The sequence below is a fragment of the Mirounga angustirostris genome, unplaced genomic scaffold, assembly GCF_029215605.1.
Source record: "Mirounga angustirostris isolate CCGP_5_RB_7025 unplaced genomic scaffold, mMirAng1.0.hap1 SCAF_4, whole genome shotgun sequence".
Taxonomy (NCBI): domain Eukaryota; kingdom Metazoa; phylum Chordata; class Mammalia; order Carnivora; family Phocidae; genus Mirounga; species Mirounga angustirostris.
The window spans coordinates 88,030,906-88,056,640 of NW_026991712.1; the positions used below are offsets into that span (position 1 = coordinate 88,030,906).

General features: G+C 42.8%; 2 protein-coding genes and 1 pseudogene across 2 annotated transcripts; all 3 read right to left on the bottom strand.

The window, feature by feature from the left end:
• Positions 1 to 6,885, bottom strand: part of LOC123860246 (alpha/beta hydrolase domain-containing protein 17B-like) — a 29,426-nt pseudogene extending 22,541 nt beyond the window's left edge.
• Positions 6,886 to 6,901: 16 nt separating this feature from the next.
• LOC135364037 (filaggrin-2-like) lies at positions 6,902 to 11,520 on the bottom strand. The gene is made up of 2 exons (XM_064587521.1): positions 11,425 to 11,520; positions 6,902 to 11,383 (listed from the first exon to the last, which is right to left on the bottom strand). The coding sequence occupies exons 1-2, from the start codon at positions 11,518 to 11,520 to the stop codon at positions 6,902 to 6,904; spliced, it is 4,578 nt and encodes a 1,525-aa protein (XP_064443591.1).
• Positions 11,521 to 11,544: 24 nt separating this feature from the next.
• LOC123860245 (filaggrin-2) lies at positions 11,545 to 15,761 on the bottom strand. Its single transcript, XM_064587522.1, has 3 exons — positions 15,624 to 15,761; positions 12,961 to 14,815; positions 11,545 to 12,905 (listed from the first exon to the last, which is right to left on the bottom strand). Exons 1-3 carry the CDS (start codon positions 15,759 to 15,761, stop codon positions 11,545 to 11,547), a joined length of 3,354 nt encoding a protein of 1,117 aa, XP_064443592.1.
• Between the last annotated feature and the right edge of the window lie 9,974 nt (positions 15,762 to 25,735).

Below are 25,735 nucleotides of genomic sequence, written 5' to 3' on the forward strand. Positions count from 1 at the left end.
ACAATACATCATTAGTTTTTGATGTAGTGATCTACGATTCATTGTTTTCGTATAACACCCAGTGCTCCATGCAGTACATGCCCTCCTTAATACCCATCACCGGGCCAACCCATCCCCCTACCCCCTCCCCTCTAAAACCCTCAGTTTGTTTCTCAGAGTCCATGGTCTCTCATGGTTCCTCTCTCCCTCCGATTTCCCACCCTTCATTTCCCCCTTCCTTCTCCTAATGGCCTCCATGCTATTCCTTATGTTCCACAAATAAGTGAAACCATATGATAATTGGCTTTCTCTGCTTGACTTATTTCGCTTAGCATAATCTGCTCCAGTCACATCCATGTTGATGTAGAAGTTGGGTATTCATCCTTTCTGATGGCTGAGTAATATTCCATTGTATATATGGACCACATCTTCTTTATCCATTCATCTGTTGAAGGGCATCTCGGCTCTTTCCACAGTTTGGCTATTGCGGACATTGCTGCTATGAACAATGGGGTGCATATAGCCCTCCTTTTCACTACATCTGTTTCTTTGGGGTAAATACCCAGTAGTGCAATTGCTGGGTCATAGGGTAGGTCTATTTTAAATTTTCTAAGGCACCTCCACACTGTTTTCCAAAGTGGCTGTACCAACTTGCATTCCCACCAACAGTGTAAGAGGGTTCCCCTTTCTCCACAACCTCTCCAACATTTTTGTTTCTTGCCTTGTCAATTTTTGCCCTTCTGACTGGTGTAAGATGGTATCTCAGTGTGGTTTTGATTTGAATTTCCCTGATGGCCAATGATGATGAACATTTTTTCATGTGTCTGTTAGCCATTTGTATGTCTTCTTCAGAGAAGTGTCTGTTCATGTCTTCTGCCCGTTTTTTGACTTGATTATTTGTTTTTTGGGGTGTTGAGTTTGAGAAGTTCTTTATAGACCTTGGATACCAGCCCTTTATCTGTAGTGTCATTTGTAAATATCTTCTCCCATTGTGTGGGTTGCCTCTTTGTTTTGTTGACTGTCTCCTTTGCTGTGCAGAAGCTTTTTATCTTGATGAAGTCCCAAAAGTTCCTTTTCACTAGCCTTTGGAGATGTATCTTGAAAGAAGTTGCTGGGGCCGATGTCAAAGAGGTTACTGCCTATGTTCTCCTCTAGGATCTTGATGGATTCCTGTCTCACATTGAGATCTTTCATCCATTTTGAGTTTATCTTTGCGTGTGGTGTTAGAGAATGGTCAAGTTTCATTACTCTGTATATAGCTATCCAATTTTCCTAGTACCATTTATTGAAGAGACTGTCTTTTTTCCATTGCATATTTTTTCCTGCTTTGTTGAAGATTATTTGACTATAGAGTTGAGGGTCCATATCTGGGCTCTCTATTCTGTTCCATTGGTCTATATGTCTGTTTTTGTGCCAGTACCATGCTGTCTTGGTGATCACTGCTTTGTAATATGGCTTGAAATTGGCCACATGATGCCCCCAGTGTTGTTTTTCTTTTTCAACATTTCCTTGGCGATTTGAGGTCTTTTCTTATTCCATACAAATTGTAGGATTGTTTGTTCCAGCACTTTGAAAAATGTTATTGGAATTTTGATTCGGAGATGCACCTGTTTATATGGACCTTATGGTTGTTGGCCTCTTGTTCTCCCAGCCTGTCTTCTGGGGGATGGGCCTGCTGCAGTGTTACTCAGGCAACCCTGTTTGGTCAGAGTTGCCCTGCCCCCTGTGTGGGCTCAGTGACAACCGGATTTTTGGGGCTTCTGTTCTCTGGCAGCTTTCCCTGGTGGCTTTTCTTGTCTCTTCCGAGAGTCAGAGCAGAAGAGACCGTTTCCAACCCTCTGCCTCAGAGCAGAGAGATTGCAGTCTGTTCTTCAGTGTGCTCTCCAGACCACACTATGTCCACTTCTGTCTGTGCTGCTATAGACTGCAGCGTCCTGGGTTGTGCGCCCCTCAGCAGGGCTCCCAGTCTTCCCCTCCAGGTTGGGGCATGTATTTGCCCTTTGTGCTCTAAGACCTCCAGCTGCCCCCAGTTCACACGGGTGGCCCTGCCACTCCAGGTTTCAGTCCGGGGGGCTGTCCCACCACTACCAGTCTGTGAGTCTGTGCCCTATCCCCAGTGCGGGAGACTATTGGGATCCCACAGTGCAGAATCCCAAATGCTCCCTCCCCCTTCTGTTTATCTTCCATTATCTGCCCGCAGAATCATGGCTCTCCACTTCATACCTCAAAACTAACCGCCTGCGATATTCTGTTTGTAGAGATCCAGGTCTGTCTTCTTACATCTCAGGCTTATTCTTCAGAGTGGTCTGGTGGATATCAGGTCAATTCAGGGGAGTGGTTGGAAGAGGGTATCCTATTCCTCTGTCATCTTTTCCCAAGTCCTTTATTTATATTTTATTTTATTTTTTATTATGTTATGTTAATCACCATACAGTACATCATTAGTTTTTGATGTAGTGTTCCATGGTTCATTGTTTGCATATAACACCCAGTGCTCCATGCAATACGTGTCCTCCTTAATACCCATCACCAGGCTAACCCGTCCCCTCACCCTCCCTCCCCTCTAAAACCCTCAGTTTGTTTCTCGGAATCCATAGTCTCATTTATTCATTTTTATTTTATTTATTTTATTTTTATTTTATTTTATTATGTTATATTAGTCAGCATACAATACATCATTAGTTTTTGATGTAGTGATCCACGGTTCATTGTTTTCGTATAACACCCAGTGCTCCATGCAGTACATGCCCTCCTTAATACCCATCACTGGGTCAACCCATCCCCCCACCCACCTCCCCTCTAAAACCCTCAGTTTGTTTCTCAGCGTCCATAGTCTCTCATGGTTCATCTCTCCCTCCAATTTCTTCCCCCTTCATTTTTCTCTTCCTTCTCCTAATGTCCTCCATGCTATTCCTTATGTTCCACAAATAAGTGAAACTGTATGATAATTGACTTTCTCTGCTTGACTTATTTCACTTAGCATAATCTCCTCCAGTCCCATCCATGTTGATGTAAAAATTGGGTATTCATCCTTTCTGATGGCTGAGTAATATTCCATTGTATATATGGATCACATCTTCTTTATCCATTCATCTATTAAAGGGCATCTTGGCTCTTTCCACAGTTTGGCTATTGTGGACATTGCTGCTATGAACATTGGGGTGCATATGGCCCTTCTTTTCACTACTCTTAATAACAAGTTTTTCTTCTTTTCTTGTCTTTATTAGAGATTTTAAAAAAAGATTTTATTTATATTTATTTATTTGACAGAGAGAGAGAGAGAACTGCAGGGGGAGTAGCAGAGGGAGAGGGAAAAGCAGGCTCTCCACTGATGTATTATTTGTTTCAGCATACAGGTCTGTGATTCATCAGTCTTACACAATTCACAGTGCTCATCATAGCACATACCCTCCCCCAAAAAGTCAACTGCTTTGAATGATTACCATAAGCTACTTTTTCTAGTCAGTATTACAGATAACATGCCCCTCCTTGCTGGACTTTTAAAATAATTGTTACATTGACCCTAAGCAGGGTGCTCCCAGTGGCCTGTTCATGACACATCCTGACCACATCCAGTCATTCAGGAGCCCAGGCTTCTCCCATTGAGTCTGGTGTCTCAAAGCGATTTAGGGCTCTATTGTATCTCTGTATTCAATGGCAGCCATTCTGCAAAAGTAAAAAAAAAAATGGGAACATTAAAAATAGCAATGTTTGTCAGGGGTTGGGGAGAGGAAGGAACCAATAGACAGAGCTCAGATGATTTTAAGGGCAGTGAAACTCTCTTGTACTATAAGTGTGTGTGTGTGTGTGTGTGTGTGTGTGTGGTGAACATTACATAGATATCACAAAAGATATAGACTGGAGAACACCAAGAATGAACCTTGAGGTAAACTATGGACTCTGAGTGATAAGGATGTGTCCATAGAGTTTCCTCCTGTGTGAGTAATGTACCATCTGGTGGGGGATGTTGATAGTGGGGAAGGCTGTCCATGTGTGTGATTTTAGTAGATGTGTGAAACCTCTCTTCACTTTCTGCTCAGTTTTGCTGTGAACCTCAAACTGTTCCTAAAAAAAACTCTAGTAAAGGGGCACCTGGGTGGCTCAGTCAGTTAAGCATCTGCCTTAGGCTCATGTCATGATCCCTGGGTCCTGGGATCGAGCACCACATCATTTATTTATTTTTAAATTTAAATTCAATTAGCCAAGGTATAGTACATCATTAGTTTTTGATATAATGTTCAATGATTCGTTAGTTCAGTATAACACCCAGTGCTCATCAGATCATGTGCCCTCTTTAATGCTCATCACCCAGTTCAATTTAATTAACATATACTGTATTATTGGTTTCAGAGGTACAGTCCAGTGATTCATCAGTTGCATACAGCACCCAGTGCTCATTACTTTAAGTACCCTTCTTAATGCTCATTGCCCAATTATCCCATTCCCCCACCCACCTCTCCTCCAGCAACCTTCAATTTGTTTCCTGGAGTTCAGTGTCTCTTATGGTAAGCCTCCCTTTCAATTTTCATCTTATTTTATTTTACCTTCCCTTCACTATATTCCTCTGTAATGTTTCTTAGATTCCACAGATCAGTGACATCATATGGTATTATCTTTCTCTGACTGACTTATTTCACTTAACATAATACCTTCTAGTTTCATCCATGTCATTGCAAATGGCAAGATATCATTTTTTGGTGGCTGAGTAATATTCCAGTGTGTGTGTGTGTGTGTGTGTATACACATACATATATATACCACATTTTTTAAAAAAGATTTTATTTATTTGTGTCAGAGAGAGAGAGAGCACAAGCAGGGGCAGTGGCAGGCAGAGGAGGCAGAAGGAGAAGCAGGCTCCCCACCGAGCAGGGAGCCCGATGCGGGGCTTGATCCCAGGACGCTGGGATCATGACCTGAGCCAAAGGCAGACGCTTAACTGACTTAGCCACCCAGGCGCCCCATATATACCACAACTTTATTGATTTATATTTCAATGAACATCTGGGCTCTTTCCATATTTTGGCTATTGTGGACATTGGTGCTATTGCACTACTATGTATTTATCCAAAGGATACAAACATAGTGATTCAAAGGGGCACATGCAGTCCAATGTTTATAGCAGCAATGTCTAATGATGCTTTGAAAATTAGTGTTTATTCAAAGAATGAATGCTGATGGATAGATTTGTATGACTTGATTACTATTTAGGGTAACTATCATATATTCAGTTATTTTTTATGTGTACATTTATAGTATAACAATTATTTTCTTTCACTAATAAACTAATATGACTAGTGTTGTGTTTATCACATAGCACAGTGATCAAAGTTTGTATAGTCTTTCTTAAAATATTTAAAAGTAAATGGAATATATTCTGAGTCTATTCAGAAAACTTAGCCCGTGTTTTGTTTTTTCATAGAACTTCTGCCCCCAGTAGGGACTTCTGATCTTGAACACCCATTGATGAATTTCACTTTAATTTGAATTTCAAAAGTGAAGGTGGAAGGAAATGCAATGTTTATAACAGCAGTGTCCACAAATAGCCCAAGATATATATATATGCAAAATAAGTCAGTCAGAGAAAGACAAATATCATATGATTTCACTCATATGTGGAATTTAAGAAACAAAACAAGAAAAGTAAAATCAGATAAAAACAGAGAAGGAGGCAAACCATAAGAGACTCTTAACAATGGGAAACAAACTGAGGGTTGCTGGAGGGGAAGTAGGTGTGGGGATGGGTTTATTGAGTGATGGGCATTAAAGAGAACACGTGATGTAATGACCACTGGGTGTTATATGGAACTGATGAATAACTGAACTCTATCTCTGAAACTAATGATACAGTATATGTTAATTAATTGAATTTAAATAAGATAAAGAAAAAAAAGAAATCTGCATTTGATCCTTTGGCAGGGAGCTATGTTTGTTTGTGAAGATGAAAAAGAAGAGAAACTATACCTTGTTGAAAGTTTATTGACAATTTTTATGCAATACAGGAGGTCATGACAATAAATTCAAAAGTAGTAGTATGAAGTACCAGTGGTGGCACAAAAGATGCAAATATTCTGACTAATCAACTACTGCAGCATTTTTTGTTCAGGACATGGAATGTATTACAATATTATTAGAGAAATTTTGGCTCCAAAATCATGTTTCTTAGCTCCCTGGTTAGGTTTGTCAATGGTCAATTAAAATAAAATCTGGAAAGTCCAAAATCTGAGTCTCAGACATTTTTTAAAAACGCTTATTTTATCCCAAAGCACTCAAATCACTTTGTTATATAGTTCTGAATATAGTTCCAAGTGCTATTTACTTCTTCCATTCACTGTTTTCTAACCAAAGAGCTTAGTGATTATGGAGCCTTACAAAAAAAAAAAACAAAAACAAAACCTGCACCAAACAAGAGGAGTAGAGTACAGTGCTACAGTTAAATAAAAGAACAGACATATGCCCCACTAAGAAAAGAAAGGATAATGGTAAATATCTTAATTCCATGCTATATTCTCATTTCTTCTTGGGTTAGTTCTTATCTTGAGTTAGTTTGTTTTCTGTTGGCCTCAAATGATTATTCGAAGTAATAACACCTTTGTTCTTGGGCATATTCATAGAGTGGAGTGTTGCTATCTAAGTAAAAGGAACCTGAGTTTGTTCTCTCCCTTTTATGGCAACCTCTGGCCTCCATGTTTCTTGCCTGCTTATCGTCCACATCCTGACTATATATTCTGATGCTTCCTAACAAACTTGATTCGGGCCCTTGCTTTTGCCTTTCCCCACTCCACATGATTGTACTGCTTGATAAATATCTATACCCATATTCTTCAGTTCCTTTAGGATCTTGGCTATCATGAGAGTGACTGGAAATGAATCCTTGACTTCTGCTTCTGCTGTCAATTGACTGCCCATAGCTGTCACTTGATTGTCAATGGCTATATACTTGTCTTTCATTGGTGCTGAATCCAGATTGACCCTGGATGTCTCCTGATTGTCTATTACTTGATCCCTGTCTTACTAAACTTGTGCTGGATCTTTCCTGCTCATGAGAAGATGTATCTCCCAAATGCTGCTGGCTGGATCCATGTATACCTATAGTGCTGAATTCTGATTGTCCATGCCTAGACCCTGATGGTTCATGAATCTGTTTCCCCCAATCTTCTGAATGCTCTTTATTATCACTATGGGATCCATGCTTTAGAGTTGAACTAAATGCTGAATGGCTGTGAGCTAATATGGACTCTCCATGGCTGGATACAGAATGATTGCTTGGCTGCCTATGAGTAGTAGATCCCTGCCTTCCATATGGAACATGGGTGTCACTTGATGGTTCGTGGTTTACTACTGAATGCCCATGAATAGATCCCTGCCTTCTAGTTACATTGGATCCAGACTTATTATGGGACTCAATTGACTGTCCATGACTTGAGCTTTGTCTTCCTACTATTTCAGTTGCTTTTGATCCTGTATGGTTAAACCTAGAAACTGATTGTCCATGTGTAGACACTTGATTGTTTGCAGCTCTATCTAATGACTGCAAAGGGCTAGAATTGCAGCTGCTTGTTCTGCTGCCCCCAGAAGGTCCATACCCAGACTGCCCATAGTCATATTCTGCATTTCCATAACTGCCATGTTTCCATCCTTGACCTGATCCATGTCGTTGTCTTCCACTAATCTGTGACTGAGAATGACTTATTCTAGATTGGGGATGACTGCTATGTGACTGTTTCCTTATGCTATCCTTGGACTGCCTATGAGTATCACGTGACTGTGTATGGCTGGACCCATGTCTCTCTATTGTGCCAGTTCCTAACTGCCCATGGGAAGATGTGGTATGTCCCTGAACAGAGCCTGATGATGTAGATTTGTCTCCTGTCTGCTCATGGGAGGACCCAAAATTCTGTGAACTTCTAGAAACTGGTTGCTTATGAATTGATGTCCGCCCTTGATCTATGACTGAATGTTTAGAACTATCTCCTGACTGTTCATTCCTAGATTTATACTTTCCAGTTGTATCAGTACCAGTGTGTTTGGGGACAGACCCGGAATGCCCATGGCTCAAAACTGAGTGCCTTTCATTGTCATTGGCCGCATGGACAGTAGATCCCCTTCTCCCAGTCCCATTGGATTCTGTCCTGGTGGGATGTCCATCCCCAGATCCAGCATGTCCCCTGGTGTCTCCTGACTGTCCATGAGTAGTTCCCTGTCTCCCTTTGACTGTGGATCCTGACTCTCCATGTTGAGATCCAGAGAGGCCATGAGAGGATCCTGCATGTGGTTGTGAGACTCCTGAGTGCCTTTCAGTGTCACTGGACTCACTGGCACTAGATCCCCTTCTTGCAGCCCAGGTGGATTCTGTCCTGGTGACTTGTCCATGACCAGACTGAGCATCTCTATTGGTGTCTCCTGACTGTGCATGAGTAGTTCCCTGTTTCCCTTTAGCTGTGGATCCTGACTCTGCATGTTGAGATCCAGAGTGGGCTTGAGAGGATCCTGCGTGTGTCTGGGGGACTCGAGAGTGCCTTTCAGTGTCACTGGACTCACTGACACTGGATCCCCTTGTAGCCCTACTGGACTCTGTCCTGGTGGCTTGTCCATGACCAGACCTAGCTTGTCCCCTGGTGTCTCCTGACTGTCCATGAATAGTTCCCTGTGTCCCTTTAGCTGTGGATCCTGACTCTCCATGTTGAGATCCAGAGTGGGCATGAGAGGATCCTACGTGTGTCTGTGGGACTCCTGAATGCCTTTCAGTGTCACTGGACTCACTGACACTAGATCCTCTTCTTGCAGCCCTACTGGATTCGGTCCTAGTTGCTTGCCCATGCCCGGAGACAGCATGTCTGGTGTCTCCTGACTGTCCATGGGTAGTTTCCTGTCTCCCTTTAGCTGTGGATTGTGACTCTCCATGTTGAGATCCAGAGTGGGCATGAGAGGATTCTGTGTGTGTCTGTGGGACTCCTGAGTGCCTTTCAGTGTCACTGGACTCACTGACACTAGATCCTCTTCTTGTAGCTCTACTGGATTCTGTCCTGGTGGCTTGTCCGTGCCCAGACCCAGCATGTCTGGTGTCTCCTGACTGTCCATGAGTAGTTCCCTGTGTCCCTTTAGCTGTTGATCCTGACTTTCCATGTTGAGATCCAGAGTGGCCATGAGAGGATCCTGCGTGTTTCTGTGGGACTCCAGAGTGCCTTTCAGTGTCACTGGACTCACTGACACTGGATCCCCTTCTTGTAGCCCTACTGGACTCTGTCCTGGTGGCTTGTCCATGACCAGACTGGGCATGTCTAGTGGTGTCTCCTGACTGTCCATGAATAGTTCCCTGTCTCCCTTTAGCTGTGGATCCTGACTCTCCAAGTTGAGATCCAGAGTGGGCATGAGAGGATCCTACGTGTGTCTGTGGGACTCCTGAGTGCCTTTCAGTGTCACTAGACTCACTGACACTTGATCCCCTTCTTGCAGTCCTAGAGGATTCTGTCCTGGTGGGTTGTCCATGCCCAGACTGAGCATCTCTACTGGTGTCTCCTGACTGTGCATGAGTTGTTCCCTGTGTCCCTTTGGCTGTGGATTCTGACTCTCCATGTTGAAATCTAGAGTGGCCATAAGGGGATCCTGCGTGTGCCTGCACGACTCCTGAGTGTCTTTCAGTGTCACTGGAGTCACTGACACTAGATCGTCTTCTTGTAGTTCTACTGGATTCTGTTCTGGTGGTTTGTCCATGCCCAGACCTAGCTTGTCCCCTGATGTCTCCTGACTGTCCACGAGTGGTTCCCTGTGTCCCTTTAGCTGTGGATCCTGCCTCTTCATGTTGAGATCCAGACTGGCCTCGAGACGATCCTGCATGTGTCTGTGGGACTCCTGAGTGCTTTTTGGTGTCACTAGGCTCACTGACACTGGATCCCCTTCTTGCAGTCCTAGTGGATTCTGTCCTGTTGTCTTCTCCATGCCCAGACCAGGCATGTCTAGTGTCTCCTGACTGTCCATGAGTAGTTCCCTGTCTCTCTTTAGCTGTGGATCCTGACTCTCCATGTTGAGATCCAGACTGGCCTCGAGAGGATCCTGCGTGTGTCTGTGGGACTCCTGAGTGCCTTTCAGTGTCACTGGACTCACTGACACTGGATCCCCTTCTTGTAGTTCTACTGGATTCTGTCCTGGTGGCTTGTCCATGACCAGACTGTGCATGTCTAGTGGTGTCTCCTGACTGTCTTTGAGTTTTTTCCTGTGTCCCTTTAGCTGTGGATCCTGACTCTTCATGTTGAGATCCAGACTGGCCTCGAGACGATCCTGCATGTGTCTGTGGGACTCCTGAGTGCTTTTCGGTGTCACTAGACTCACTGACACTGGATCCCCTTCTTGCAGTCCTAGTAGATTCTGTCCTGTTATCTTCTCCATGCCCAGACCAGGCATGTCTAGTGTCTCCTGACTGTCCATGAGTAGTTCCCTGTCTCTCTTTAGCTGTGGATCCTGACTCTCCATGTTGAGATCCAGACTGGCCTCGAGAGGATCCTGCGTGTGTCTGTGGGACTCCTGAGTGCCTTTCAGTGTCACTGGACTCACTGACACTGGATCCCCTTCTTGTAGTTCTACTGGATTCTGTCCTGGTGGCTTGTCCGTGACCAGACTGTGCATGTCTAGTGGTGTCTCCTGACTGTCCTTGAGTTTTTTCCCGTGTCCCTTTAGCTGTGGATCCTGACTCTCCATGTGGAGATCCAGATTGGTCTTGAGAGGATCCTGCATGTTTCTGTGCGACTCCTGAGTGCCTTTCAGTGTCACTGGACTCACTGACACTAGATCCTCTTCTTGCAGCCCTACTGGATTCGGTCCTAGTTGCTTGCCCATGCCCGGAGACAGCATGTCTGGTGTCTCCTGACTGTCCATGGGTAGTTTCCTGTCTCCCTTTAGCTGTGGATTGTGACTCTCCATGTTGAGATCCAGAGTGGGCATGAGAGGATCCTGTGTCTGTCTGTGTGACTCCTGAGTGCCTTTCAGTGTCACTAGACTCACTGACACTTGATCCCCTTCTTGCAGTCCTAGAGGATTCTGTCCTGGTGGGTTGTCCATGCCCAGACTGAGCATCTCTACTGGTGTCTCCTGACTGTGCATGAGTTGTTCCCTGTGTCCCTTTGGCTGTGGATTCTGACTCTCCATGTTGAAATCTAGAGTGGCCATAAGGGGATCCTGCGTGTGCCTGCACGACTCCTGAGTGTCTTTCAGTGTCAATGGAGTCACTGACACTAGATCGTCTTCTTGTAGTTCTACTGGATTCTGTTCTGGTGGTTTGTCCATGCCCAGACCTAGCTTGTCCCCTGATGTCTCCTGACTGTCCACGAGTGGTTCCCTGTGTCCCTTTAGCTGTGGATCCTGACTCTTCATGTTGAGATCCAGACTGGCCTCGAGACGATCCTGCATGTGTCTGTGGGACTCCTGAGTGCTTTTTGGTGTCACTAGGCTCACTGACACTGGATCCCCTTCTTGCAGTCCTAGTGGATTCTGTCCTGTTGTCTTCTCCATGCCCAGACCAGGCATGTCTAGTGTCTCCTGACTGTCCATGAGTAGTTCCCTGTCTCTCTTTAGCTATGGATCCTGACTCTCCATGTTGAGATCCAGACTGGCCTCGAGAGGATCCTGCGTGTGTCTGTGGGACTCCTGAGTGCCTTTCAGTGTCACTGGACTCACTGACACTGGATCCCCTTCTTGTAGTTCTACTGGATTCTGTCCTGGTGGCTTGTCCATGACCAGACTGTGCATGTCTAGTGGTGTCTCCTGACTGTCTTTGAGTTTTTTCCTGTGTCCCTTTAGCTGTGGATCCTGACTCTTCATGTTGAGATCCAGACTGGCCTCGAGACGATCCTGCATGTGTCTGTGGGACTCCTGAGTGCTTTTCGGTGTCACTAGACTCACTGACACTGGATCCCCTTCTTGCAGTCCTAGTAGATTCTGTCCTGTTATCTTCTCCATGCCCAGACCAGGCATGTCTAGTGTCTCCTGACTGTCCATGAGTAGTTCCCTGTCTCTCTTTAGCTGTGGATCCTGACTCTCCATGTTGAGATCCAGACTGGCCTCGAGAGGATCCTGCGTGTGTCTGTGGGACTCCTGAGTGCCTTTCAGTGTCACTGGACTCACTGACACTGGATCCCCTTCTTGTAGTTCTACTGGATTCTGTCCTGGTGGCTTGTCCGTGACCAGACTGTGCATGTCTAGTGGTGTCTCCTGACTGTCCTTGAGTTTTTTCCCGTGTCCCTTTAGCTGTGGATCCTGACTCTCCATGTGGAGATCCAGATTGGTCTTGAGAGGATCCTGCATGTTTCTGTGCGACTCCTGAGTGCCTTTCAGTGTCACTGGACTCACTGACACTAGATCCTCTTCTTGCAGCCCTACTGGATTCGGTCCTAGTTGCTTGCCCATGCCCGGAGACAGCATGTCTGGTGTCTCCTGACTGTCCATGGGTAGTTTCCTGTCTCCCTTTAGCTGTGGATTGTGACTCTCCATGTTGAGATCCAGAGTGGGCATGAGAGGATCCTGTGTCTGTCTGTGTGACTCCTGAGTGCCTTTCAGTGTCACTAGACTCACTGACACTTGATCCCCTTCTTGCAGTCCTAGAGGATTCTGTCCTGGTGGGTTGTCCATGCCCAGACTGAGCATCTCTACTGGTGTCTCCTGACTGTGCATGAGTTGTTCCCTGTGTCCCTTTGGCTGTGGATTCTGACTCTCCATGTTGAAATCCAGAGTGGCCATAAGGGGATCCTGCGTGTGCCTGCACGACTCCTGAGTGTCTTTCAGTGTCACTGGAGTCACTGACACTAGATCGCCTTCTTGTAGTCCTACAAGATTCTGTCCTGGTGGCTTGTCCATGACCAGACTGGGCATGTCTACTTTTGTCTCCTGACTGTCCTTGGGTTCTTCCCTGTCTCCCTTTAGCTCTTTCTCTTGTTTGACTGTCAGTTGAATCTGATATTGGCCTTCCACAATTTGGATACCCTTTTCCTGAACTAGTCCCATAGGTTTCTTGTTCCCCTATTCTAGAGTCATATTTGTCATAGCCAGAGGAGTGACCTGAGGTTGACTCATGTTGATCATAACCAGAAGACTGGCTTGAGTTAGATCCATATTGACTGTGTTTGGAAGTCCTGCCTGAGGAAGACCCAGAGCCAATATTGGAAGATTGCTCTGAGCTGGAACCATGTTGGCCATAGCTAGACTGACCTGATCTAGACTCATGTTGTCCAAAGCCCAGAGAATGACCTGATCCAGTCCCAAAGCTATGGTACTGATGTTTGCTAGATCCATATCCAAAGCTGGAGGGTTGACCTGAGCCATATCTATGTTGTCCAGAGCTAGAAGATTGATGTTCACCAGACCCATGTTGTCCAAAGCCAAAGGACTCTCCTGGGCCAGACCCATGCTCTCCAAAGCTGGAGGACTGTCCTGAGGCAAGCCCATGCTGATAAAAACCAGAGGACTGTCCTGAGCCAGATCCCTGTTGTCCAAAGCTAGAGGACTGACTTGAGCTGTATCCATGTTGTCCAAAGCCAGAGGACTGTCCTGAGCCAGACCCATGCTGGTCAAAGCCAGAGGCTTGTCCTGAGCTTGACCCACGTTGGCCAAAACTAGAGGACTGTCCTGAGCCAGATCCCTGTTGTCCAAAGCCAGAGGACTGTCCTGAGCTTGACCCATGTTGGCCAAAGCCAGAGGACTGCCCAGAGCCAAACCCATGTTGTCCACATTTAGCAAATTCATTTGAACCAGACCCTTTTTGCTGAGAGTTTGAAAAGTGTCCATAAGAACCAGATCCATACTGACCATAACTAGAAGACTGACTTGTTACAGACCCGTATTGTTCACAGCAAGAGGATTGACTTGAACCTGTTCTCTGTTGTCTTCCACAGTTCTGTGTTTGATCACATGCTCTAGATCCATATTCTCTCTGACTAGAAGACTGGCTACAGGATCTAGGCTCATGTTGACCATATCCAGAGGACTGACCTCCTGAAATACATCCACGACCTAGTCCTCCACTACTTCCTGATTGATATCCTGACTGGGTACAGCTAGATTGATTTCCTTGCCCTCCAAATCTACCTTCCTGACAAGAAGTAGAAGCATTTTGTGGCCTTCCACACCCACCTGAATTGCTGGAGCCACATTCATAGCTTTGCCTTCCATCGTCTCCTGAACCTCTAGAGCTAGATCCAAGCTTTTGTCCTCCACTATTTCTTGACTGAGTAGAGTTTGATTCATCTCCACTAGCATCCAATCCATGTGATAGACCACCACGACCTTTCCTCCTCCTACTCTTTGATCCAGATCCAGATTCATATTCCTTCTCAGATTCCCTGGAGGGGCTAACATGTGACTTGTTTCTTCTTTCCCCCAGCTCTCCAGAGCTGGAACCATGTCTTTCTTTGCCACTACTCCATGAGTGACCAGAGCTAGACCCATGGTGTCTTTTCTCAAATTGCTCTTGGTTTCCTGAGCTAGATAATCCACCTTGCTTTCCCAGCCTCCTGGAGTTTGACCCATGTCTATGTTTCATACTTTCCCTTAAGCCCTCCGAATCATAACCATACTCCTCTCCCTCACTCCAACTTGAATATCTGTAACCTGATTTCTGTCCCGTTGTGTCTTCTTCTTCCTCTTCTGTTTCACTTTCTTCCTTTTGGTGTCGATGACCATGACTATGCTTCTTTGACCCTGAAGCTTTGCAGTATTCTTTGCTGAGAACCTTGTTGCAAGCCATAGCCAACTTGAATACCATCAGAAGAAATTCAGTAAAGTCCAGTCTTCGGTCATGATCTCGATCTAGCATGTGCATGATAACATCCACTGTATCTGGATCATCTGGGTTCTGTATACAAGTGACATACCAAAGGAGACCTAGTCAGCCTAGCTTACATAGGCAGGTAAAATATTCAGGTAGAGCTGTGGAATTGTGGATGTTTAACATTAGGTATTTTAAATCCAATCAAGGGTTACTTTAAGCTAAAGCAGCCTAATAGGACCCAGCAGCTGAAAAGAGATAATAGAAAAGAATAAAATCTGTTGGGAACCCCAGCAGAATACAGTTCAAGGACCTAAGCTAGGGGACTAGGTACTCAGGTATAGCGTACAGGAAGGAGTTGAATAAATCAACTTCAGTACCTGGTATATTTTAGTTTTACATACATTTTAAACATTACATGCTAATATATTCTATGTTAGGATTTATAATTTTAAAGGTAATAGCTGAGTCCTTCCCAAGTAGATGGAAGAAATGCTTGTTTTTTTGTTTGCAGTTTTTAGTCATCCTGGCTACTTGGTCAGCTCTCCTTGTAGGCATTTACCTCTCTATACTTTTTCTTCCAAATTTGATAGGGCAATCTGTTAACTCATGTTTTAGCACATATTTATATTCTGTTTTTTCAGAAGGGGAAACCTGGGGGTATGAAAAAGTCTTAAGGTCTACATGGTGGGTGTACACAGGAAAATGAAAAAACATTCACCTTTCTAAAAATAAATAATGCCCCAGCAGACTTTCTGATGTCCCCCAAAAGTACACTCATAGAGTTTGCCCAAAGACCATTGAGACTGTGCACTTTTTAGCTAATCTTTGGTCACATAACAGAGAATTTACAAGAGACCCTAGCAGCCTTCAATCCTGGTGTATGAGTTCTCACCTTCAGAATTGGACGAAACTCTTTCTCCAGAAGTTCCTTTAGTTCATCTTTGCTCAGTGTGCCACATTCCCCATCTTGTTTGGTGTATTTGTAGAAAACATCAATGACCGTGACAACACTCCTCAAGAGGTCAGTCATCTTTTTTGCAAGTTTAAGTGAACCTGAAGAAAAAAGAAACAAAAGACCCTATTATTCTTGTTCTTTTCTTTTAATTTATAAGCAATTCTGATTTTAATAATAATCATGATGGTTTTTCAAATCTCTTGTCTCTTTTAAACCTAAAATACTTCAACAAGTAAAGATGGGTTAGGGATCTTTCAATACAGTGAAAACTTTGTTAATTTTGAATTACTTTGCTAAGTCATTGCATGTTGTTGACTGAACTAGGATTAGAGCTCATATCCCCATGTCCTGGGTGAATATATTCCTTACATAATGTCTCTATACTTTGTGTACTTTGGTGTTCTGAGTGTTGTCCTGGAGCTTCCAAAGTTTCCAGAACCACGCAGATGTATTGTCCCAGTCTCTCTGGTAGTTTCACTGGTTCTTTTGAGACAAAAGTGACAGACCTTCTATCATACCTTTTTCTTCTCTGGGCACCAGAAGCTAAACAGGATTGTTAAGGCCTTCAGCAAATAAACAATGGGCAAGTTACCCATTACCTTGGTGCTTCAGAAGCATGAGATAGCCCACAGCAGAGCTAAGGAACTATCCTAATCTCAGGTTCAACCAAACACTCTAATCTTATTCTTTTTCAATAACCAGGGAGAAGGGCTCAGCAATGCAGGCAGTAGTTTGACTAGTGGATGACTCGATCTTGGAGCCCCAGGCACTGACTGAACAGGGAAGGGACTCTACACCAGTGCTGGCCTCCTCTCAATTTCAGCTGGCCAACCCAGAAAAAAAATAACATGCAAAAGACTAGGAAGAGAGTGTGGAATGGCCTAGAAAAAGATGAACTTCTTTCATTATTCATCTTGACAACAACAAACTTATTCTAAAAAGACCCCAGAATAAACAAAACTAACCAAACAAATAAACAAACAAAAAGAAGAAAAAGAAACAAGAATGAAATAGCCAAATATATATTAACTCTGACTTAGCTTTTACTCCTAAATTTCGAATGTGGACAACAATCAACCAAATATCCATCCATGTAGCTGGATGAATTTTCTCTCACCTGGTTCACCAAAGGAACACGTAGGATAAAGCCTGATGCAGCTTGCAGGGTGACCGGTGGATTGAGATAGTGGCCTTTATATAGCTAAAAATGTGTGGGTGCTTTTGTCTGTGGGATGGACTGATTCATTTCTAATCAAATCTAACCCCACCTCTGTCCATGTTTATCTTCCTACTTCTTCACATTCTTATCTTTGAGATGATTGCAAGAAGGATGGTGCTGGTCTAGCTTCCAGTATGAGGACATGTTGTAGGACACTTTTTTCAGGGTCATACACACGTGAAAAGCAGAGAATATGTTTTAGAGGACTTGTGTAGTTCATTCCTTTCATTTAGTACACAAATAAGTAGCAAAGTGTGATACTTTTTAAAAATTTTTATTGTTATGTTAATCGCCATACATTACATCATTAGTTTTTGATGTGGTGTTCCATGATTCATTGTTTGTGTATAACACCCAGTGCTCCATGCAGAACGTGCCCTCTTTAATACCCATCACCAGGCTAACCCAGCTTCCACTCCCCTCCCCTCTAGAACCCTCAGTTTGTTTTTCAGAGTCCATAGTCTCTCATGGTTTGCCTCCCCCTCCGATTTCCACCCCCTTCATTCTCCCCCTCCTGCTATCTTCTTCTATTTTTTTTCTTAACATATATTGCATTATTTGTTTCAGAGGTACAGATCTGTGATTCAATAGTTTTGCACAATTCACAGTGCTCACCATAGCACATACCCTTCCCAATGTCTATCACCCAGCCACCCCATCCCTCCCACCCCCCCGGCTCCAGCAACCCTCATGTTTCCTGAGATTAAGAATTCCTCATATCAGTAAGGTCATATGATACATATCTTTCTCTGACTTATTTCGCTCAGCATAACACCCTCCAGTTCCATCCATGTCATTGCAAATGGCAAGATCTCATTCCTTTTGATGGCTGCATAATATTCCATTGTATATATATACCACTTCTTCTTTATCCATTCATCTGTAGTTGGGCATCTTGGCTCTTTCCACAGTTTGGCTATTGTGGACATTGTTGCTATAAACACCAGAGTGCACGTACCCCTTTGGATCCCTACATTTGTATCTTTGGGGTAAATACCCAGTAGTGCAATTGCTGGACCGTATGGTAGCTCTATTTTCAACTTTTTGAGGAACCTCTGTACTGTTTTCCAGAGTGGTTGCATCAGCTTGCATTCCCACCAACAGTGTAGGAGGGTTCACCTTTCTCCGCATCCACGCCAAAATCTGTCACTTCCTGACTTGTTAATTCTAGCCTTTCTGACTGGTGTGAGGTGGTATCTCATTGAGGTTTTGATTTGGATTGCCCTGATGCCGAGCAATGTTGAGCACTTTTTCATGTGTCTGTTGGCCATTTGGATGTCTTCTTTGCAGAAATGTCTGTTCATGTCTTCTGCCCATTTCTTGATTGGATTCTTTGTTCTTTGGATGTTGAGTTTGATAAGTTCTTTATAGATTTTGGATACTAGCCCTTTATCTGATATGTCATTTGCAAATATCTTCTCCCATTCTGTCAGTTGTCTTTTGGTTTTGTTGACTGTTTCTTTTGCTGTGCAAAAGCTTTTTATCTTGATGAAGTCCCAATAGTTCATTTTTGCCCTTGCTTCCCTTGCCTTTGTCAATGTTTCTAGGAAGAAGTTGCTGCAGCTGAGGTCGAAGACGTTGCTGCCTGTGTTCTGCTTGAGGATTTTGATAGACTCCTCTCTCACATTTAGTTCTTTCAACCATTCTGAGTCTATTATTGTGTGTGGTGTAAGGAAATGGTCCAGTTTCATTCTTCTGCATGTGGCTGTCCAATTTTCCCAACACCATTTGTTGAAGAGACTGTCTTTTTTTCCATTGGACATTCTTTCCTGCTTTGTTGAAGATTAGTTGACCATAAAGTTGAGGGTCCATTTCTGGGCTCTCTATTCTATTCCATTGATCTATGTGTCTGTTATTGTGCCAGTACCATACTGTCTTGATGATGACAGCTTTGTAATAGAGCTGGAAATCCAGAATTGTGATGCCGCCAGCTTTGCTTTTCTTTTTCAACATTCGTCTGGCTCTTTGGGGTCTTTTCTGGTTCCATACAAATTTTAGGATTATTTCCTCCATTTCTTTGAAACAAGTGGATGGTATTTTGATGGGGATTGCATTGAATGCTGCCTAGATTACTCTAGGTAGCATTGACATCTTCACAATATTTGTTGTTCCAATCCATGAGCATGGAACATTTTTCCATTTCTTTGTGTCTTCCTCAATTTCTTTCATGAGTATTTTATAGTTTTCTGAGTACAGATTCTTTGCCTCTTTGGATAGATTTATTCCTAGGTATCTTTGGTTTTGGGTGCAATTGTAAATGGAGTCGACTCCTTAATTACTCTTTCTTCTGTCTTGTTGTTGATGTATAGGAATGCCACTGGTTTCCGTGCATTGATTTTATATCCTTCCACTTTACTGAATTCCTATATGAGTTCTAGTAGTTTTGGGGTGGAGTCTTTTGGGTTTTCCACATAAAATATCATATCATCTGCAAAGAGTGAGAGTTTGACTTCTTCTTTGCTGATTCGGATGCCTTTGATTTCTTTTTGTTGTCTGATTGCTGTGGCTAGGACTTCTAATACTATGTTGAATAGCAGTGGTGATAGTGGACATCCCTGCCGTGTTCCTGACCTTAGGGGGAAAGCTCTCAGTTTTTCCCCACTGAGAATGATATTGGCTGTGGAGTTTTCATAGATGGCTTTTATGATATTGAGGTATGTACCCTCTATCCCTATACTCCGAAGAGTTTTGATCAAGAAAAGATGCTGTACTTTGTCAAATGCTTTTTCTCCATCTATTGAGAGGATCATATGATTCTTGTTCTTTCTTTTGTTAATGTATTGTATCACGTTGATTGATTTGTGGTTGTTGAAACAATCTTGCAGCCCAGGGATAAATCCCACTTGGGCATGGTGAATAATTCTTTTAATGTACTGTTGGATCCTATTGGCTAGTATTTTGGTGAGAATTTTTGCATCCATGATCATCAAGGATATTAGTCTGTAGTTCTCCTTTTTGATGGGGTCTTTGTCTGGTTTTGGGATCAAGGTAATGGTGCCCTCACAAAACGAGTTTGGACGTTTTCCTTCCATTTCTATTTTTTGGATCAGTTTCAGAAGAATAGGTATTAATTCTTCTTGAAATGTTTGGTAGAATTCCCCTGGGAAGCCATCTGGCCCTGGGCTTTTGTTTGTTGGGAGATTTTTGATGACTGCTTCAATTTCCTTAGTGGTTATAGGTCTGTTCAGGTTTTCTATTTCTTCCTTGTTCAGTCTTGGTAGTTGATACATCTCTAGGAATGCATCCATTTCTTCCAGGTTATATAATTTATTGGCATATAGTTGCTTATAATATGTTCTTATAATTGTTTGTATTTCTTTGGTGTGGGTTGTGATCTCTCCTCTTTCATTCATGATTTTGTTGATTTGGGTCATTTCTCTTTTCTTTTTGATATGTCTGGACAGGAGTTTATCAATCTTGTTAATTCGTTCAAAGAACCATCTCCCAGTTTTGTTGATGTGTTCTACTGTTCTTTTTGTTTATATTTCATTGATTTCTGCTCTGATCTTTATTATTTCTCTTTTCCTGCCGGGTTTATGCTTTATTTGCTGTTTTTTCTTTACCTCTTTTAGGTGTATGCTTAGGTTGTGTATTTGAGACCTTTCTTGTTTTTTGAGAAAGGCTTGTATTGCTATATGCTTTCCTCTTAGGACTGCCTTTGCTGCATCCCAAAGATTTTGAACAGTTGTGTTTTCTTTTCTTTTCTTTTTTTTAGTTGTGTTTTAATTTTCATTGGTTTCCATGAATTTTTTTAATTCTTTAATTTCCTGGTTGACCCATTCATTCTTTAGTAGGATGCTCTTTAGCCTCCTTGTATTTGAGTTCTTTCCGACTTTCCTCTTGTGATTGAGTTCTAGTTTCAAAGCATTGTGGTCTGAAAATAGGCAGGGAATGATCCCAATCTTTTGGTACCAGTTGAGACCTGATTTGTGACCTATAATGTGATCTATTCTGGAGAACGTTCCAGGGGCACTAGAGAAGAATGTGTATTCTGTTGTTTTGTGATGGAATGTTCTGAATATATCTGTGAAGTCCGTTTGGTCCAGTGTGTCATTTAAAGTTTTATTTCCTTGTTGATCTTTTGCTTAGATGATCTGTCCATTTCAGTGAGGGGGGTGTTAACATCCCCCACTATTATTGTATTTTTGTCAATGTGTTTCTTTGCTTTTGTTATTAATTGGCTTATATAATTGGCTGCTCCCATGTTAGGGGCATAGATATTTACAGTTGTTAGATCTTCTTGTTGGATAGACCCTGTAAGTAAGATATAGTGTCCTTCCTCATCTCTTATTACAGTCTTTGGTTTAAAATCTAATTTGTCTCATATAAGGATTGCCACCCCAGCTTTCTTTTGGTGTCCATTAGCATGGTAAATGATTTTCCACCCCCTGACTTTCAATCTGGGAATGTCTTTGGGTCTAAAATGAGTCTCTTGCAGACAGCATAATGATGGGTCTTGTTTTTGTATCCAATCTGATATCTTGTGTCTTTTGATTGGGTCGTTTAGCGCATTTACATTCAGGGTAACTATTGAAAAATAGGAGTTTAGTGCCATTGTATTGCCTGTAAGGTGACTGTTACTGTATATTGTCTGTGTTCCTTTTTGGTTTATGTTACTTTTAGACTCTCTCTTTGCTTAGAGGCCCCCTTCAATATTTCTTGCAAGATTGGTTTTGTGTTTGCAAATTCCTTTAGTTTTTGTTTGTCCTGGAAGCTTTTTATCTCTCCTTCTATTTTCAGTGACAGCCTAGCTGGATATAGTATTCTTGGCTGCATATTTTTCTCCTTTAGTGCTCTGAATATATCATGCCAGTCCTTTCTGGCCTACCAGGTCTCTGTGGATGGGTCTGTTGCCAATCTAATGTTTCTACCATTGTAGGTTACATATCTCTTCTCCCAAGCTGCTTTCAGGATTTTCTCTTTGTCTCTGAGACTCGTAGGTTATACTATTCAATGTTGGGGTGTTGACCTATTTTTATTGATTTTGAGAGGGGTTCTCTGTGCCTCCTGGATTTTGATGCCTGTTTCCTTCCCCAAGTTAGGGAAGTTCTCTGCTATAATTTGCTCCATTATACCTTCTGCCCCCCTCTCTCTTTCTTCTTCTTCTGGGATCCCAATTATTCTAATGTTGTTTCATCTTATGGTATCGCTTATCTCTCAAATTCTGCCCTCGTGATCAAGTAGTTGTTTATCTCTCTTTTTCTCAGCTCCTTTATTTTCCATCATTTGGTCTTCTATATCACTGATTCCCTCTTTTGCCTCATTTATCCTAGCAGTTAGTGCCCCCATTTTTTATTGCACCTCATTAATAGCCTTTTTGATTTCGACTTGGTTAGATTTTAGTTCTTTTATTTCTCCAGAAAGGGTTTCTCTAATAACTTCCATGCTTTTTTCAAGCCCAGCTAATATCTTTAAAATCATCATTCTGAGCTTAGGTCTGACATCATACTAATGTCCGTATTGAGTAGGTCCCTGGCAGTTGGTACTACCTCTTGTTCTTTTTGTTGAGGTGATTTTTTCAGTCTTGTCATTTTGTCCAGCAGAGAACAAATGAATGAAAGAACAAAATGCTAACAGGGTAACAACGTCCCCAGAAAATATACTCTAAACAAATCAGAAAAGACCTGAAACCAGGGGAAAAGGAAGGGAAAGAAAGAAAAAGAAAAAGAAAAAGATAAAAACAAACAAAAACAGAACAAAACAAAAAATACAGAATATGATCAAATATGATCAGGCTGGTGCATAAATCCATGCCACACACTAGATTTTGGGTGTATTTTGGTCTGTTAGAAGAAAGTGCCTCCCAAAATTTTAAAGAAAGAAAAACTTATATATGTACAAAAATAAGGGTTGATATGATGAAGGGATGGAATATGACTGTAAAGATGGACAGTATAAAAGATTTTATAAAAGGAATTGATAAGAAGTTGTTTGAAAAAAGAAAGAAGAGGATTTAGAAAAAAGAAAGAAAAAAAAGGGAGAGAATGTGATCAGGCAGGAGACTAGAACAAAGCCATACACTAGAGATTTAGGGTATATTTTGATCTTTTAGAAGAAACTGTATCTCAAAATTTTAAAGAGAGAACAACTTACATATATATGCCAAAATAAGGGTAAGTACTATGAAGGGATAGAATATTACTCTAAAAATGAAAAATAAAAATGTTTTTTAAAAAAGGGATTGGTAAGATGTTGGTTGAAAAAGGGAAAAAAAAATTGAAAAAAAAAAGACATTTAAAAAAAAGATTAACAGGGCGCCTGGGTGGCTCAGTTGGTTAAGTGACTGCCTTCGGCTCAGGTCATGATCCTGGAGTCCCGGGATTGGGTCCCACGTCAGGCTCCCTGCTCAGCGGGGGGTCTGCTTCTCCCTCTGACCCTCCCCTCTCTCATGCTCTCTCTCATTCTCTCTCTCAAATAAATAAAATCTTTAAAAAAAAAGATTAAAAAATTAATTTTGAAAAACTAAAGAATCATGGTAAAAAAAAGCTATAGATTCTATGTGCAGTATTCCCCTAGCACTGGAGTTCTGCCATTCTCATTGATCGGTAAACTTGGTCTTGGCTGGCCGTTCTTGCTGATCTGGGGGACAGGACTGTTGGTGAGGCTCCTAAATGTCTTTGCTGAAGGTGGAATTGCCCCACCCTTGCTACTCCGGGCTAAGTAATCTGCTTGGGTTTGCTTTCGGGAGATTTTGTTCCCTGCAAGCTTTTGGTACAGCTTTGGAGGACAAGAGTGAAAATGGCGGCCTCCCAATCTCTGCCCCAGAGGAATTGAGAACTCGGGGCCCCACTCCTCAGTGAGCCCCCAGAGAAAAGCAGTCAATCACTCCCATCTCCCCAGTCTCCGGCCACACTCCGTACTCACCCGACCTGTGACCTAGTGTTTCTATCTCTGGCACCTAACTCAGTGTGGAGTCTCCAAACCCAGCAGATCCCTGCGGTGCGCTCCCATGCCGCTCCTCCTGGGGGAGGAAGGGGAGTCACCCTGGATCTACTGCTTGTTGGGTCCCTGCTGGAGGAGCAGTGGCCCGACTGTGCCATGGATCACGGTTTATGGCAACCCTGAGCTGAGGCCCACGCCTCGGCTCTGTCTCTGCAGCCAGGTTCCTCGCTCCAATACCTGGGAGCTCTGCCACACTCAGGCACCCCTGGTCTTTCTGTGACCCCAAGCGTCCTGAGACCACACTGTCCCGTGAGGGTTCCACCCCCCGCTTAGCCACTGGAGTGATGTGCCTCAGCAGAGCTGACTTCTAAAAGTTCCAATTTTGTGCTCTGGGGCTCTATCACTTGCCAGAAGCAGCCGACGGAGGCCCCCTCCCCCGCCATCTATCCTCCTGAATATCTCCTGGGATTCACTTCGCCCATCCTATATTCCAGAAAGTGGTCACTTTTTGGGGCTCCTGGGTGGCTCAGTCATTAAGCATCTGCCTTTGGCTCAGGTCATGATCACAGGGTCCTGGGATCGAGCCCCACATAGAGCTCTCTGCCCTGCAGGAAGCCTGCTTCTCCCTCTCCTACTCCCCCTGCTTGTGTTCCCTCTCTCACTGTGTCTCTCTCTGTCAAATAAATAAAATCTTAAAAAAAGAAAAGAAAAGAAAGTGGTCGCTTTTCTGTTCAGAGAGTTGTTGCTATTCTTTTCTTCGATCTCCTGTTGAGTTCATAGGTGTTCAGAATGGTTTGATCCCTGTCCAGCTGAATTCTTGAGACCAGACTAAATCCAGGTTTCCTCCTCCTCTGCCATCTTGCTCCACCCCCCGCAAAGTGTGATACTTGACAGGTGTGTAGTAAATGCATATTCAATTGAAAATGAACATAGGCAATGAACCTTACCTAATTCATATCTTTTTGCAATAACAATAACTACCAGTTATTGAGGATTTACTATGTGCTAGATATTGTGCTGAATATTTTTTGTATATCATCTCATTTAATCTTTATAACATTTCTATGATATTTGATTGTTCATCCCATGAGAAATCATTCAGGGAACATGAATCTTCTTCAAGGCCACACAGCCTATAAGTAGAGGAGCCAGGGTTTGACCCTGTAGCTACCTTACTGTAAGGTCCTTTCTCTTAACCATCATACTAGCTTACTTCCGTATATCTATCACAAACACCTATTATGTGGAAAATTATGCACTGTTTTAGGAGTGTCAGGCCCACCCAAACACAAATATACAAAAGAGTGTTATAAGGAGTACTGTCAGCCAGGAAGACAAGAAATATCCTTTGGCCCCAGGAAAGCTCTTTTCTAAGCTACAAAAGTATACATAAATAGGCTATATACAAAAGTGATGTTTTAAGAACTGTTCAGGGTGAATCTAGAGTGAGCTTTCTTCTTGGGATTTTTTTTTCTGGCATCCTGCTATCCATTGGTTATCTGGCAGCTTTGGGCCTAGGCCCTTGGGCAAATGCCATTTATATACATAAAGTCTATCAAATATAATACCTTACAGAAGTGAAAATAATCAGAAAGTTGTATTAACCACGAAGAGGCAGCTTTTCTGTACTTTGCCACCAGCTGATGACGCTTCTGCTGCTGCTGAAGATAGCAGCTGTCATTAATTAAGTGCTTACTATCTTCTAGGCATACTGGCTTTACATATTTATTTATTCTTTTTTTAAGTTTTTTTTTAAAAAGATTTTATTTATTTATTTGACAGAGAGAGAACACACAAACAGGGTGAGTAGCAGGCATAGGGAGAAGCTGGGTCCCTGCTGAACAAGGAACCCAATGTGGGACTCAATCCTAGGACACTGGGATCATGACCTGAGCCAAAGGCAGACACTTAACTGACTGAGCCACCCAGGTGTCCCTTATATATTTAT

Excerpts from the sequence above, each read along its gene's own strand:
- LOC123860245 (XM_064587522.1), bottom strand. The coding sequence starts at position 15,761 with ATGACTGACCTCTTGAGGAGTGTTGTCACGGTCATTGATGTTTTCTAC. Across the intron at positions 14,816-15,623 it reads AGTTTCGTCCAATTCTGAAG|AACCCAGATGATCCAGATAC; the intron begins GTGAGAACTCAT and ends ACTTGTATACAG. Across the intron at positions 12,906-12,960 it reads ACAAGAAACCTATGGGACTA|TCAAACAAGAGAAAGAGCTA; the intron begins GTTCAGGAAAAG and ends TTCAACTGACAG.
- LOC135364037 (XM_064587521.1), bottom strand. The coding sequence starts at position 11,520 with ATGGACAGTCAGGAGACACTAGACATGCCTGGTCTGGGCATGGAGAAG. Across the intron at positions 11,384-11,424 it reads AAGAAGGGGATCCAGTGTCA|ACACATGCAGGATCGTCTCG; the intron begins GTGAGCCTAGTG and ends GGAGTCCCACAG.